General features: G+C 44.9%; 1 protein-coding gene across 1 annotated transcript; it reads right to left on the bottom strand.

Moving 5' to 3' along the window:
• Positions 1-331: 331 nt before the first annotated feature.
• mms22l (MMS22-like, DNA repair protein) lies at positions 332-15,306 on the bottom strand. Its single transcript, XM_072394833.1, has 26 exons — positions 14,970-15,306; positions 14,434-14,631; positions 14,146-14,271; positions 13,944-13,996; positions 13,209-13,296; positions 12,911-13,088; positions 12,601-12,694; positions 12,373-12,503; positions 12,075-12,188; positions 11,821-11,997; positions 10,974-11,036; positions 10,762-10,881; positions 10,244-10,479; positions 7,845-8,061; positions 7,424-7,713; positions 4,527-4,708; positions 3,637-3,787; positions 3,246-3,385; positions 2,783-2,925; positions 2,522-2,678; positions 2,234-2,379; positions 1,904-2,115; positions 1,458-1,624; positions 1,015-1,111; positions 740-907; positions 332-577 (listed from the first exon to the last, which is right to left on the bottom strand). The coding sequence occupies exons 2-26, from the start codon at positions 14,604-14,606 to the stop codon at positions 502-504; spliced, it is 3,699 nt and encodes a 1,232-aa protein (XP_072250934.1). The 5' UTR covers positions 14,607-14,631; positions 14,970-15,306; the 3' UTR covers positions 332-501.
• Positions 15,307-16,343: the final 1,037 nt, after the last annotated feature.

Raw genomic sequence — 16,343 nt, 5'->3', positions numbered from 1 at the left:
TAGAGACAGATCCTGATGGTACAAGACCGAATAGCACTTTGATGCGTACACTCCTCACGTCTCATACTACAGAACCAAATCAAAAGGCTGAGAGACTGGCATAGGAGCACATTTTGCATTTTATTTCACCAATAACACATCTGCTGCACTTGTTTTACAATATGTACATTATATACAACCTCACTAGAGGCTTGTGCATTGAGAATAGAAGTTTATCAAGTACACCCGAAGACACCTTTTGCAAGATTCTTGTAAATGTAAAGGTTTCCAGTCTCTAATTTTCCACTTTGAAGGTTTAGCATTAGTGCAAGTGTTTGTTTAATGTTTAATGCTTTGTCTTCCGTGTCAAGCAAACTCATATTTTCTAAGATACCCTCACAGGTAGCAGTGAAACAGATCTTTCTCAAGATAAAATCAAGATGGATATAAAATGAGATGTTATGAAATGCAAGTGATTCTTGGAGGTTATCTTCAAGGTGGTCGTTCCTTCTGAAAAACTTCTTAGTCGCTCTCCAGACTGGTTATTTCAGCCTGCCCACTTTCTCCAAGGAGACACAGCAGCTTGGTATATGCACTCCTGTTACACAGCAAGATGTGTCATATTCAACAAAGCACACAGCTACAGAATATGCCTCGTTTTACGTGGCACCTGCTTATTGTCTAGACGACTTAAAAATAGTTAAAACGCAGTGAACATTTTCTACACTGCTCCGAGGATGTGATTCATGTGCTTACTCACCTCAAGGCAATGTTCCTGCCCAGTCCTCGTTTGTGCTCAGTGTTTCTCAGGCTGACAGACAGGTTGGGAATGAGAGCTTGAACCACAGTTGGATCTAAGACAGCCACAGTCTCCAGGACGCCGTACACCTGCCTGTCGTAGACCCCCTCATTCTCTTCCACAAATGACCTAAGAGCATTGAAATGACACAGATTTGTGAGGACTCAGACAAACAAAATGCCACACTGAGCACATTCAGATGCAGATACTTATAGCTACACATTGTAGGAAATTACCGTAAGACAGTAATCATCTGCTCACACGGTCCGTCTGTAGAGGCAGCAGCACATCGCTCCACCACAAGCTGTAATGCATCTGTGCTCGTCTTCTTCACTGCGCACACACACACACACGCACACAACCTCTGGTATTACTGACATCAGTAGACAAATGAGGACAGATGAAAACTGTGAGCTTTAAGGATGTGTTTACAAAAACCCTGTTGGTAAGTACTGTGATTGAAGGATGCATAGTGCTGAAAAGTGAAGTGAAGCCAAACAGGTCTGTTATTATATGAAGAAAAGTGGACTTTAATATATGTAGTGATCAATAAAGAATGCAGTAAAGCTGCAGTTGCATATAATTCTACAAGTACAATATCAAACACCTGGCTTTGCTGCATAATTACGGTTTTAGAAGTGTATGAAAAACTTATTTACCATTTGGGTGTTAATCATACCTTGTGGCTCATTGACCAGCATCAAACAGCGCAGCAGAGAGGAGAGGGGCAGGGTGAGGAGGGTAACATCAGAGTCCCTGTTTCGTCTCAGAAGCTCCAGCAGGAACGTCAGGACTGATGCGAGGCGAGAAGGGGGGGCATGACCTCTGAACTGCAGGAAGTTCTCACTGTGAAATCCCAGGGGACATTTACCAGTTACCTTCAGTTCCACGTAGGAACTGCTTTATAGTTTAAAAAGTTGTTTATGGAGAAACCCACCGAAAGGTAAGACGAGTATGTGAGTAAGCTTTGATGAAATGTTGAAAAGCAAGCTTTGGATTTAAAAAAAAAAAAAGTAATTCCAGAAAAGTTATCTGCGGCTACAAATTATGCCAAAGCAATGCACTGTTGCTTGCTCCGCTTGCTTTGTTGTTTTTAGAAGTCATATCTCAGCTCTATAGACCCACCAGAGCACCTCCAGGATGGTCCTCCTCAATGCAGCTCCCCGTGCGGTTGGGTTGGCCTCACAGGCTCCCAGAAGCACTGGGTGGTTGGTGATGATGCCCATGGAAGGTGAAGCCGGAAGAAAATGGTCAAGATATCTGCGGGTTACCGAGCGCAGCTGCTGCCTAAGGTAAGCTCCCTGCGACTGAGACACACTTGAGGCAACTGAAAGACCCTGTGAGAGAACAAATCAGTCAAGTAACCTCGCCAACGCCAGCGTGGCAGAAAAGTGAGCGATGAAAGTCAGTTTTTTTGTGCGCGTGTGTTTGTGCACAGTACGCGTTTATCCTGACCTGTAGATACAGAGGCAGGCTGTCCCTCAGAGCTTTGTCCTGCTGGGGAAGGTTGTGTGGAAGCAGCAACCCATCCACGATCCTGAACAACAGCTGCTGAGCTTTCGAAGTGGCCAGCAGGGGGCTCCAGTGCTTCACTATGCAGCCTGAATCACACAGAAAAGTCATTGAGTCAGATACACAACTATAATTATCAATTACTCCTGTCTGTTACCTCAGCTACACTGTAATAATAAAACAAAGCTGATTTTTTATTTTTATTTTTGGAAATATTGACTCTCCACCTACCCACAGCCCAGTATGCCAACTGCATCCCCTCTTGGTTCTTGTTCACCACATAAGGTTTAATGTGTTTCAGGATATCACCAATGTAGTCGAGGGCTTTGGTCACCATGGCTGACCGCTCAGATAAGAGCTGCAGTCCACTGTACATGCTGCCTGCAGCCTGACACCATGTGTAAACAGTTAAGGACAGATATTTGGGAAAACATTTGTAAGTTGATGCACACTGCAGCAGCAGCGCAGTGCAACTCTAACGTAGCACGTTACCTTGACAAACACCTCCAGGGCTGAAGTGGGCTCGAGCTTGGTGGCTGCGGGTTGGAGTCCGGCTCTCTGCAGAAGACTGTCCACCTCAGGAAGTCTCAGCACAAGCCGGGTCAGTTCACACAACTGCTCTCCCGCAGCCCGGCCTGGAGGAAAGCAAACGCAAACACTGGTGATTCAAATATACCTTTTCATACGAGTCACCAGGTGAAATGTAACATTTGCAACATTCAAAGGCCGAAATCGGAAGGACGCGTTTAAATCGGGGAAGAGGTCATGCAGCACAAATCTCTGAGGAAAAAAGTAGGACAGGGTCCGAAGTTAGAAGGGATACAGAAACAAAAACTTAGACCGTAAACTGCAATTTTGCTTTTATAACCCAATCTGATCACAGGCAAATATCGAAATGCGTGTCTGCAATTAATGAAATCCTACAATTTTGTGCACTGATTCGTTGTGTTGTTACCCGTTCTGCTGTCAGTCCCGTCTGAGTTCTTGTGAAGGTGCTGCTGTAGAACACATCTGAACCAGGCTCTGACTGACAGGCCTTGAGCGGAACCAGACACAGGAATGCTGGAACCAGCGCTTAGTGAGGACACCAGCTCACTGGAAAAAGACAGCGAAATGGATTCACCGAACATAATGCAATGCAGAAACAGTCTTGATGAATAAACCCATTGTGTCGACAGCAGGAGGGAAAGGATTAGACTAACAATACAATGATCATGCATGAGTTTACCCAAGCACAAATGAGCATAAATGAGTCCTTGCTTGGATATTTCAGCGATGAAATATCATTCCCTTTTTTTTTTCCACAATGTTTTGTGATGGACACATATCTGAGAGACTAACCCCACCTGTTTTGGAGAAGATGGGGAAGGTAACGAGTCACCAGAAGTGGGTGAACCATGTCGTCCCAGCCAAAGCATTGCATGATGGACTGGACTGGACTGGGCTGGAGGTCTTGGGGGGCAGAACTGGGTAGATCAAAGGCCAGCAAGGTGAAACCTGAGGAAAATGAAATCCGGTCAAACTTGAATTATTCATATGATTAATTGTTAGCCCGATTTTTTCATTGGAAGCTCAAGAATAAGCTGGAGAAATCGTTTATTAAAAAAGTATTTATTAGTGGTCACAAGTAAAGTATATTGCAGCGCTGGACTCGGAGTGCCAGAGCTCCCGCACGAAATCCGTCAGGCCGAGCCCCGTTATCCGGAAACATGTCATATTTATATTCAGCTTTATCTCACAGAAGTTGTTTTCACACTTGTCAGAGTATAATTGGCCAGTTTTGGGTGACATGCTCAGGCCAGCTGCTGTCCTTGTTGTGTTCTTTGGATGTGATAAACAATGTGCTGTTTTAGGCGTGGATCTAATGTACCAGACCTATCTGCCCTAATTGAGATATTTTGTCTAACCCAGTTGTTTATGTCCTTCTAAGGTCTTGGACCATTTTAAGGTCATCGATTGTGCAGTATGAGCAGAGTGGAAAAGTACCAGCTAGGAACATTTATTTAGGAAAATACAGAATATGAACTTATAATGTCTAAGATCAAAGCCAATTATAACATTAAGCAAGTACAGTGGACAAAGTCATTTAATTCTTTTCTTTCTCATGTTTTACATTCTTAAATCATCTCAACATCCACCATTTCACAACTTAAGCAAAATTTTACCCGTTGCTTTTGAAAAGTCCTCATATCTTTGCCTTTATTAATGATGTCTTCCTTCACTGCGAGTTACTGACCTGCAGCCGCATCTGCCAGCTGTGCTGGAGGAGTCTGAGAGAGGCGTAAGCTGCGCAGGAAGGGGAAGAAGTGTGCCCACAGGGCAGAGGCTACAGCTAGGTGGTGCTCTTTAATCGCACTGGTGGTAGCAGGAGCCCAGGCCGGGGTGGGCATTGACTGGACACCGCGCTGATGGACCCGTCTGGAAGGACACAGACAAACGTTCACAAAAGCAAGAACAGCTAAACAAATCTATCCATTTCGTTGCTCCCTCTTGTGCACGAACACCACCAACTGCAACCTCTTCTTTTTGCTTCCATTTTACTCCTACTTCCTGCGTTTCCCTCTCTTCTCTCATGGGGGATTTACTGGGTGCGGCAGAGCGCTGCAGTGTGGAGCAGTGGGGGTGGAGGAAGGTGTGGGGAAGGAGGGTATTATCGGCATAGAGCGGAGCCTAATGCTGATCCCCGTACACAGACTACACTTTGGCTCATCCCTGGCCCTGGCCCCAGTTGCTACGGCAGCCCCACAGTGGCTGGCATTAGCCCTGATAAGCAGCTGAAGGAGCTGTAATCTCATTTAGACTGGAGATGATCCTTCTGTCCCTCTCATTCACCCACATGGGGCTGTGGAGAAGTAGGGGTTAAGGTGTGCTAGGGAGGAGGAAAGGATGGAGGGACTAGCAGTCCCCTTTCCTTCCTCAACCATTCACTCTCGCCTGCTACCAAGGTGTGCATGCACACACACACACACACACACACACACACACACACACACGCTCACATCAATGATGCCTTCGCTTCCAGCAAGGTTGCATCTAATCCAGAGAGAGCTGAGACAATCGATTAGAGTCTGAATTCATTAGCCTCGTTACTACTGCGGAATGGGCCTTTCACACCCATCAACCCTCATTGTACAAGACATCGTCAGAGACCCCACTTAATCCTCCTCACTGTGGCTTCTTATGTATACACACAAACTTACACCACAGCAAAATACCACTCCAGAGTCAACCTATCCCCAACTTGCAACCACTATAAATGCACATAAAACATAAATATAGCCCATCCTACACAGACATTCTGAAGACACAGAAGAAAAAAAAGGTTTTATTCACTCTATGCCTTTTTTCCCTTTATTCTATACATGCATTTCTATTTAAAGTCAACAGTTCTCGACTATGAAAAGAAAGGCTCAATGTCCCTCACAAAGCAAAATGCTTCACAGGAACCCTTCAATATCAAGCTAAGAAGACGGGGATTGAAAAGAGATCCAACGGTGTGCGCTGATGTCAGCTCACCACATCAACCAGCAACACACCCACTGTCCCAAATCAGAGGGTCATGGGAAGAAATCAAACTGAGGAATTATGTCTGTGACTGGCTTCTTGCCTCAGCACCATGACAATGGCTCGAAAGAGCAAATAGTCGGACCCTCTGCTGCAGAATAATTCTGTTAATGTGTGCAGATTCCACATGGCTCTTAATAGACATAATGATGCACAGGCCAAATTTGCCAGGCAACATAATTACGAATTAATTTTGTCAAAGAAAACATATTAATCACAAAGACATACCAGAATCGCCAGGCTGAGGAATTATGTTTAATTTGGCGGGATGAAGTGGAAAGCATGGTGGTGCATGGTGTTCTCTTATTTGGCTAAATGGGTCAGTGTGGTCCAGGCCATAACAGAGAAGGCCTCCAGGAGTTCTCTTCTCTTCCCTCCACAGTCATTAATGTGCAAATACATACCCTCTCTGTCCCTCAGATGTGACGTTTGGGAATCAGCAAAGCTAAAGACATACACCATGTTGTAAAAGTCTGGCACTGAAATAGGAAAGGTGTATCTCTGGGTAGCTGCGTAAGAGCTCAGGATGGGCTGGACGGACCACAAACTTTGGGGAATTAAAGCAATCATGAAACCGCAAGAACCGACGAGATGAAAGTAATTAGGCTTGATGACACTTCATTTTATAAGGCTCTCGTTCTCATGATTCCCTCATTTATAAACCTTTTCTAAATGGGGCGCATATAACCATAGTAATGCTTTCTCACGAAACAGTCGTCAAGAACACAGTACATCTAGAAATGCAAAGGAACTCAAACATTATTTTCCAATGAGTAAAATGTTAGCTATTGGCATGATGTAGGTTTCAATGTACTGGTGTTACAGATGTTCCAAAGAGTTAGGCATGTTTGGTATGACTTGAAATAATTATAGTAGTGTTATTGTAAATAGTGATAAATAAGGTGACACTCAGCTCGTTTCCAGTAGATTTAACTGAGAGTCTACAGTAAAAATGTTTACATCCCTCCTAACTCCTGTGTTGTCTGCTGTCGTCTTTGTTCCCGGCTCTGCATCTCCACATAAACAGACACTGTTCCAGCCGTGACTCCCTAACCTTCAGCTGGGGTCGTTCGTGTAATGAACACCCCTGTCCTACAGTTGAACCCATCCTGATGCTCTGCTGACTACAGTCTCTCACACACCCACTGCACTGCCGCCGCCATCAAAACGACAACGGTGTCCATAGAGTGTCCCCTGAGCCCGCAACTCTAATAAGGGTTCTAGCAACAACTGCCGAGGGTGGCCTGGGGGTCACTGGATCTCCTGAGACCCACGGGTTTTTTTTAAATTTTTTTTTAACAAACTCTCATTCGTGCTGACTACACAATCCTCCCATTGTCAGTATGTGAAGTGGGTGGGCTCTGGGGTGGGCTCTGGGCTGGGCGGGGAAGAGCAAAAGAGCTCAGTCTAATCTGCTGAAGCAACTTAATAAAAACTTAAACGGCCCTCCCAAAGAAAAATTATTTGAACAGTTCTACTATCCATGAGTTACTGATGAAAGAGTGAGAAAAGCAAAGGAAAAGTAAGAGATCCAAGGCATCTGGTGAACACTTACACCTGCTCTCTCACCTGAGCTGTGCTAGGACGATCTGCAGGAAGCCCAGGGCAGAGTTCAGCTCAGACTGGCGGCAGGCAGGCAGCAACCAAGCAAACCCTTCACTGAGCAGCTTTTCTTCCGACAGGATAAGACTGCTGCTTGTCTCAAACACCTCAGCCACACCGTCCAGGTAGGAGCCAAGTGGCCCCCAGAGGGCAAGTCTGCGAGACACCTCAGTGGTCTTGTCGTAGAACTCCTTGGCTGTTTCGTTAAAGGAGGAAGCCAACCAGCTAGCCTGGGCGCCAACATCCAGACCCCTCTCCTGTTGTAAATGTCACGTGATCAATTAGAAAAATCCAGCACTAATGGAATTTCAACACTGCAACAATACTCTTCGAGATTAATTTCAGTAAGTGGTGTTTATACAATGCAGTGATGAATGGACAAACATACCTGGAAAAGCAACAGCAGCGATAACTGCCCTCTCCAGACGAGCGCGCGACGTGCAGGGGGGCAGCTGGAGGGCAGAAAGCCGAGCAGCTCACAGGCTCTGCTGGCCACATCCTCCAGCTCTGCCTGCCTGGCCACCACCAGAAACAGCAGCAGAAAGTTCATGAGACCTGCCTCCGAGAGCTCTTGCATCTTCTTTGATGAGAACTTGGAGAAAATCCTGAAAATTGGAAACAAACAGGAAACAACAGCTATGGGACAAATGATACTATGGTGGTTTTTTTGCATTCGCTTTTTTTACAATTACAACTGTTGCAATGTTTTTTAAAACTTATTTCATGCGTCTCTTTACTTCTCCTATACAACTCATCAGAGATGATTTGTTTTTCCAAACCCCCTGACTTTTAATGCCAACTAACTGAACTTTCCACCCCCAACCTGCACGCCATCACCTGCCTCCATCACCCTCTAAGCTCCAGGGGAGAGACTGCACTGCACTACCCAGCCTGTGTGTGTATGCGTGCGTGCGTGTGTGTGTGTGTGTGTGTGTGTGTGTGTGTGTGTGTGTGTGTGTGTGTGTGTGTGTGTGTGTGTGTGTGTGTGTGTGTGTGTGTGTGTGTGTGTGTAGGCGAGAAAGAAAGGAATAGCACGAGTGTAAGAATAGAGAACCACCCAGTACGCTGTTACATCCTGCGGGCACTGTGGAGAAATGCCTTTAAAGATCATGTTAAATGTCAGAGACACTCAGACACACAGCAGTGGGTGCTTGGTCCCTCTCTCCACAGCCAAACCAATTTACTGCAACACCAGAGAGAGATCAATAAATCCACACACACACACACGTGCGTTAGCACACATCCAGCTAGCTGTTTGCTTGCCTGGCAGGAGAACACAGACGGCTGAAAGCCCCGCTACCCCACCCCACCCCATCTCCCAAACACAGATGCAGCCCACACAGGTGAGCAGAGCTGCTGTTTGGGTCAAAACACAAACAGCGAGCATCCCGAGACAAACTCGGCGTAAGAAGTATGACTGATACAAAAGGAGTGGTGAAAACCAAGGGAGGAGCTGGGAAAAAGCAGGCCGACGCCAAATTCGGCTTATTTATACCCACAGAAGACTATAAAAGGAGAAGGTGGCCAAGCATGCAGTCAGAATGTGAGGGGAGGGAGATTTAAACAGATGAGTGAGCAACATGTAACAGGGATATAAGCAGCAAACCAGGGAGCAGAAGAGGGGATTTTGTGCATTCTCTCAACCTGTCTGTTTGTTTATTCCAGACAGATTTTTTTGCTGAACGGTGGTGAGCAGATGCTCCTAACTCCTGGCATTGGAGATCAACATGCTTGCAGTCGATCCCATTAATGTGATCGTTTTGGGTGTCCAGCAGAGCCTGGCCAGGAGTGGGAACGCTGCTGAAACGCTGGAGCGATACAATCGGCACGCCTCATGCCTTGTCTGGGGAGGAGGCAGTGGTGATAGTTCTGGTGGAGGGAGGTGGAGCACAGAGAATCTGGACCAGTCCCTGCCCAGCCTGGCTGCTGCCAGCCTTCCTACCACCCACACACCCCCCCCCCCTTTCCCCACCACCCAAGCTACCCTCTCTATCCGTGTTGGAAACCAACACAGCTTCGTTAAGGCGAATTAACCGCCACGCTCGTTAGCTAATTAGCCCCCATGTCTGCAGTGCTACTGATCACATTCCAGACAGAGGGAAGTCATTAGGCGGATTTATCTACGGCTGCCACTCTCTGGCACCCAGCCGCCTCGGGATATGGTATGGTCCAGCGCTCGGTTCGGATTTGATCACCAGCTTGTGAATTTTTGCCTAGTTTTTCTTTATTCCCAGCCCAGACACATATCCTCACCCCATCCAACACCCTCATACACTCGTAAACCAAGTCACTGCTCTAGGGAGCCGGTGCACAGCTTATGTTTGTGTGTGCATCAGTCGGAGGCTCCTTAGGTCTGACCTATGCTGAAGAGCAGGTGGTTGACTCCTGAGACACCTGCTCCACTGGTGGGCCTGAGTAAATATCAAAGACTCACTGGGAGACTGTGATGCACCTGGCACGCACACAAACAAGTCTCAAATGCATGACAGTCTGCAAACACACATGCTGTGCAAGCATTCCTGCAGGTATGCACCTACACAGACACACACAAACCCAGACAGCTGTGTAAACACATCACACATATGAAGATCAAGGGGAAAAACCAATCTTCTTAATCATAGTCCTGTATGGCAATTATTTCCTAGAGCCAGTCCAACTCAAAAACACACCTAAAAATGGATATGGTGTTAAAATGGCTGGCTGGTTGTGAGATCTACCTCTAAAGGTGGAAGCAAATGTGAAGCAGCGAGAACTTCAAAGCTTCCAAGCCATCTCTCCATTCCTTACCTCCCCTTGATCTGCCTTTGCGGGACCCCACCAGCCCTATCCTGGGCGAGGCACAGTCCCAGCACTCGAAGGAAGATGTGGAAGGAGTTGGCAGAGCGATAGAGCTGGGTGTGACCCGGAGAATGGAGCGGCGAAGGAGAGCAGCAGCTGCGGGCCTGTTCCAACAGAGCTAGAGGCGTCTTGCACAATGTGCCCATGCCAGACATCCCCAACCACGGCACGGTGAATGAGGCATTCTGGAGAGGAGTGACAGAACATAGTTTTACTGGAAAGGCCTTGATAATAATGTATAGGGAACAGTGGCGCCTGAATACCTTAATTAGATGCACGTTGCAACGTCTAACAAATAAAATCAGCAAGTTCAAAAAGTTGTATTAAAATACAAAAGGAAGGTAAAGAACCCAGTTGCAGTAGATGTGCTTCAAATGAGGCAGTGCATTAACTCCGATCAACATCGAATATACCGATCGAATAAAGCGATCACAGCATTTCGTTGCCTTGTGTCCTCTGGGACTTACCAGGTTCTTACTAAAGTAGTCCCAGAGGATGGAGACAGCAGTGGTGCTTGGTTCCCACAGCAGACACAGACTGAGACAGCAGTGAACATGCATCCTGACCTGCTCCTCCGCTAGACCACCCTAATATGAAATGCACACAAAGATTTGCTGTTAAAATTTATATGGCACACAAAAAGGGAGCTGGAGAAGAAAAGTTTAGAAGCTGTGCCGACCTTAGGGTTACTCGTTGCTTTCAGTATCACTTCCACAAATGTCCAGTTGTCTTCCAGTTGTTTCTAAAGTTGAAGAAAGGGACAAAATTACACGTTTAAGAAACACCACAAATATCGTCTATCAGCTACAAATTGCTTAAAGGGGAACTCCGGTATTTTTAAACCTGGACCTTATTTCTGGCATTAAATACGTTCATCTACTCACCGAGAACAGTTTGGCGAAAGTCGGCGTCCTTCGGAAGATATTTAGATAACTCGGGATGCATATAATGGAGTGAACGGGGCAAAGACGATGCAGCCTCTAAATAAGGCATTATCTGTCTTTATTTCACCAATACTTTAAGACGAATGAATGAATGAATGAATGTGTACTATTGCTCTGTTAGCACATAGCTACTGTTATGTGGCTACTTGCAGCTATGGGAAACCTAACGGAGGGAATTCCGGAGTTCCCCCTTTAAACAATGAAAGTGGTCAAAATGTATGGAGAGTCCGTCTTCATTGTGCTCTCCAGTACAGTTTTACACTAACTTTATTTCAGAATTTGGTGCTCAGAATTAATGGAGAAAAAGAGGTAAAATGAAACAAATCTCCGTTATTTACACAGCAGGACAGATTTCAGATTAAATCTATTTACTTTAGTTTATTCAGGTTTCAATTGCTTCAAACATTTTTCAGATTGCAAGTATTCTCTGAATGATTGCTTCATTTTCCAGCGATCTGATATATACATTAATTTGTTTGACAGTTGTAACCCTGAAAAAAAAAAAAGGTTATATTTACGCACCAACACATTTTTTATAGAACATGTCGATGTATCAATATTGTGCGACTCTTGGTCTCTTACCTCATTCTGAACTGTGCCGTTTCGACTGTACTGGCCTAACATCGCCAAATGAGTAATCAACCACCACGTGAATCCCAGAGGGTCTTTACAGTGTGTTGGAAGGCCACTAAAGTGCTCTGCTGCTGGTTTCCCTGATAACAGGGGCCTCAGCAATGAGTTCATGTAGCTCCAGAAAGACTAGAGGGAACACACACTGGTTAACTGAATTTAGACCCAATTTATTTTGTGACAGTGGACATGTGTATTTTTGTTACCTGTGTGTGCAACACTTTATTCCTGTATTCCAGAAGGTACATGAGCAGGATCCAGAGCTCTTTGGTGCAGGAGCATAGGTAATGATTGCTGCTTGCTGCCTCAGTGGGCCTCACCTAGATATCAACAAGATTATTTTAACAGCTGCAGCTCTGCTCCAGACCGTTTTTTTGAAACATAGTGTTAGCTATCCAACTTCTGCTAACCAGCTATTCAGTGCAGCAGTTACATCAAGTCACTGCTAGATTGTAAGATGTTGTAATTACCACAGCTCATCACACATGATGAGACGCCACCCACCTTGCTGTATTTGCTTAAAGCCAGACCAATAAGATCACACATCAGGCTGCACAGGTGCTCCTCAAACAGACTGGTATCAGTCAGGTTTTCTCCTGTCAGATTTACAAACTGGTGGGCGTATACCACCTGGCCTGCAGAGAGTTTCAGTGACAATGATGCAACATAATACACGCAAGCCACATGCTTAGCTCCCATTTTTCTGTCTGAGTAGTCAGTCCAGACCCATACCTTGCATCTTTTGACCAAGGAGGTGCAGGATCTCCAACACTGACCAGTGTGTGTCGAGATGAAGGTGCAACAAATGCCAAGAGGGAGGAAAAATCTGTGGGAGGAAAGCAGAATACCAAATTCCAGGACAATAAAAAGAATAAAACAAGTTGTTGTCATTTTTGAGTTGATATTGTTTCCTATGCTGTTAAGCCTCTCGGTTGTGCTGCATCTGTTTCAAAACCCTCTCTCTGATTCCTACGCAACACATGCTCGAGCCTACACTGATATCTGGAGTCTGATCTGTGCAGCCAAACCACATCAGCAGTACCTTTCCATGGTTCTGTATGCTGAAAGCGCTTTGAACATTGGCAGGCAGGTCCTTAAGTCTTCCTATGAGGAGAGTGATCCCAAACAGCTCCTCCAGAAGAGCAGAGGGGAACTGCTGTTCCAGCTCCTCATAAGGATGTGAAGGACCTGCATTCAAGGACCCGGAGGGCTCAAGATATCTGGGAGACACAAGGATGAGCACATTCTGATGAAAAATCTGCTGAACACTTAACGACAACACCATAATAATCTATAGAAATGTTTCAGATCGTGCAGCTGGTGTGAACGCGTTGACTTACCTATGCAAGAAGACTTTAACATACTGAAGAAATAAAACGCACTGCTGTCGAAGGTCATCCGCTTCGTAGTGCAGATTGCCTGCCTGTCCTAAAACAGGAAAAAAAAAACAAAAAAAAACCTCATTAAGATTAAGCTCACTGAGTTTTACGTTACATTTGTTTAAACAATGCACGTGCTCGCTTCAGAAATTTAAAGCTTTCATATGTTTCTGGCGATGACTAGACATACAAACAAGTGTAAATTTTCTCTTTAACCACAGATGTTCCACTTTGCAGCATCACAAAGGACAAAAAATGCATATACATTCATTCAAAATGAGATTAGAATCATAACAGGCTATATATTAGCACCCCTTCAACAATTATTTGATCTGGGATTAAGCTTCATATTTAATTGTAGAACTGACCGATGCTCAAAAAATGTTTTAATCAAACTCTGCTAAATAACTGGAACCCTGTATCTCAAGCTCAATATTATTGGCGAAGGCACCTTAAGGTGATCAATTTGATGTTCTTAAAAAAAATAAAAAATTAACATTTTATTTTCAAAAACAGACAAAAAAGAATAGATTAAATGCGAAGAATGGTACTCCCTAAATGTAGACACGTACGTGAGTAGTATTAATGTTGTATCTAAATATGCACATAGAGTGATTAACAATGATGATCTTATAGCAAGGCAACATTAACAAGACTGTTAGCTGGACTGCAAATCCCATTTTTACACAGACTCACCAAAGTCATGTGAGCTGGACCGCACCAAAGTCTCCAGCTTGTAAACCTTTTGTCTGAAACACACCAAACAAGTCCAGGGACATGTATGCAAGTGAACATTTACATTTTTACATTACATTTTTTGCTTCCATAGAAAAGAGCATGCATCATCTTTTTTTTTCTTCTTCTAAGGAAATGTAAGACCTGTTAAAGCTTGCCTCACCTGAACAGACCGAAGAGCAGCTTCGTAGATTCCACAAGTGCTGTCTCTGTTACCCAGGGGAAGCCAAAGATCTCCACTGTGTCCGCCTCATACTCAGCAGGGGCTGGGTCAAGGCGCAGCAGCAGCCTTCAGAGTGGATGCAATGACACGCCGACTTTACTTACAGAAGTTTTTCTGATCTTACCATTTGAATGTGTGCGACTGGAACTCAGTCAATCACATCAAAGTGTCAACACATGAAACTAAATTGCACCCCCGAAAGGGAAAAATGTTTTTGACTGACTGTACCGTTTCAGGGAGCCTCGCGCAGTATACCCCTCTGTGGGCAGAGCCCCGGTGGGGTCATCTTTTCCTTCAGAGCAGCAGAAGCATGGCGGTCGGGCAGGGGTCAGAACACACTGACTGTCTGCTGGAAAGGGGGAAACTGGTGGAGTAAGGGACTCGCTGAAGTCATCAGCCATGCTGTCGCTGCAGAGGAAGTTTCACCTTCAGAGACAACAGGGCAGAAACAGTCCAAACAGACGTAACAAGCAATAGCTTATATGGGAATCCCATTACTGTGTGGGCATAAAGTACTTATTGAGAAGAGAATAAATGCTAACATACCATAGGCTCAAAGCAATATCGAAAACATGTGCTACTACACAATCAAGGCGGTACAAAAATTATGTGCTCAAAGTAATGTCCACGTCAGATTATTCAGGAGGCAATTACGTGCTTACAGGAGCATAAATAATTCAGACTGGATGAACTGTTGCGCTTGAACTGATGTCCGCCTAAACAACAAAGCTAACAAACTAGCAGGTAAACACAATGTAGCTGACCCTTCGGTGAAATAATCAGCAGGAGTAAGAAAGAGGTTAAACTGATTCTCTGAAACATCTGTGTGTTTGTAAGTAGACGAGGCGATATCGTGATTATGTTAGCTGTAATTAACTTTCCAGTAGCAGTGCAACACTATAGTGAGTTCAGAAAGTGAAATGGCAACGCTTAGAAAAGGAAAACCGTACACAACATTTCCCTCCCGAAAAACAAGATAACTCAAACTGTGACTAACCTTGTATTTCAGCCTTTCGTGCAATTTTAAAGGCGTGATATCATATAAAGATCAAGGTACTAAAGCATGAAAGCAACGCAAATGTCATGGCTCTGTTGTTTAGGTTTTCATGCGCTCCCGCGCGTTCACTGCACGCATGCGCGGAAGCGCCCCGCGACTGATGATTGGTCCGAAGTTTCAGAGAGGGCGTGGCTCAATCGGTCCCTTGAGTTCTCCCAAGAGGTCTCCCTGCTCAGCGCTTCCTCCGTCGCTTTTTTGTCTTTTACCAGGTACAGTTTGTAGTAAATATAAAGATATGAAACTGTTTAGTCGTCTTATTGTCTCAACGTATGTACCTCTTGGGAGGTGAAAAAAACAGCCAAATGAATTACCTATGTGTACCACAAACAGCACTTTTTGTCCGCTCATAAAACAAAAAAATAATCGAATTAGCTTAAATATGTTTACTTTTTAATTAAAAAAAATATTCCTCATGCGGAGTTTGGAGTTATATTTACGCCAAATTAAATCTTTAGCACAGTATTAGTAAGTTAGTTAAAAAATGTCAAAAATCAATATGTTTTAGTTGTGTCACATAACAGGTGCGTGTTTGTTGTTTTGACTTTTCTGTGAGCCGTCACAAATCAGTTTTCCTCCTCGGTCTTAGTGCAGGGGTCTCGCCCTGCCGAATTCAACCAAATGCAGTGGTTTAAGTGGAATTTTAACCACGCGAACCCTAATTTCCATATGCAGATCTGTCTCTCCCAACCGTCCCTCTCGCCATCACACCATTTCTTGCATTCTAATGCATTCTCACATCTTTACAAACCCCCCCTATCCGCCACACGCCGCCGATGGACTCGTGCAGTCGTTTAAAAAAGAAAACGGTTATTTCTGCACGTTTTTATATCGTCCGGTCAAGAGATGCACAATAAAAGCGGTGTTTTGCATGGTTTACTTCGCATCTTTTATTGGCACGAGTCAGCGGAGACCGTGAAAATGGACGCGTCGGGAACCTTCTTTTCTTCTCGACATCCCGCCCCGCTTTCAACAGGAGACAGTGAAGGCTCTGTCGCCTGGATGGGAAAGGTAAATGCCTTTCTTTTTTTTTGCTGTTCCAAAGCTACAAACCCAGTGTGTCCTATGGTGCAAAGTGAAGTGG

The sequence above is a fragment of the Leuresthes tenuis genome, unplaced genomic scaffold, assembly GCF_036924035.1.
Source record: "Leuresthes tenuis unplaced genomic scaffold, fLeuTen1.0.hap1 SCAF_10, whole genome shotgun sequence".
NCBI classification, from domain to species: domain Eukaryota; kingdom Metazoa; phylum Chordata; class Actinopteri; order Atheriniformes; family Atherinopsidae; genus Leuresthes; species Leuresthes tenuis.
This window is presented reverse-complemented; position numbering and strand designations above follow the sequence as displayed.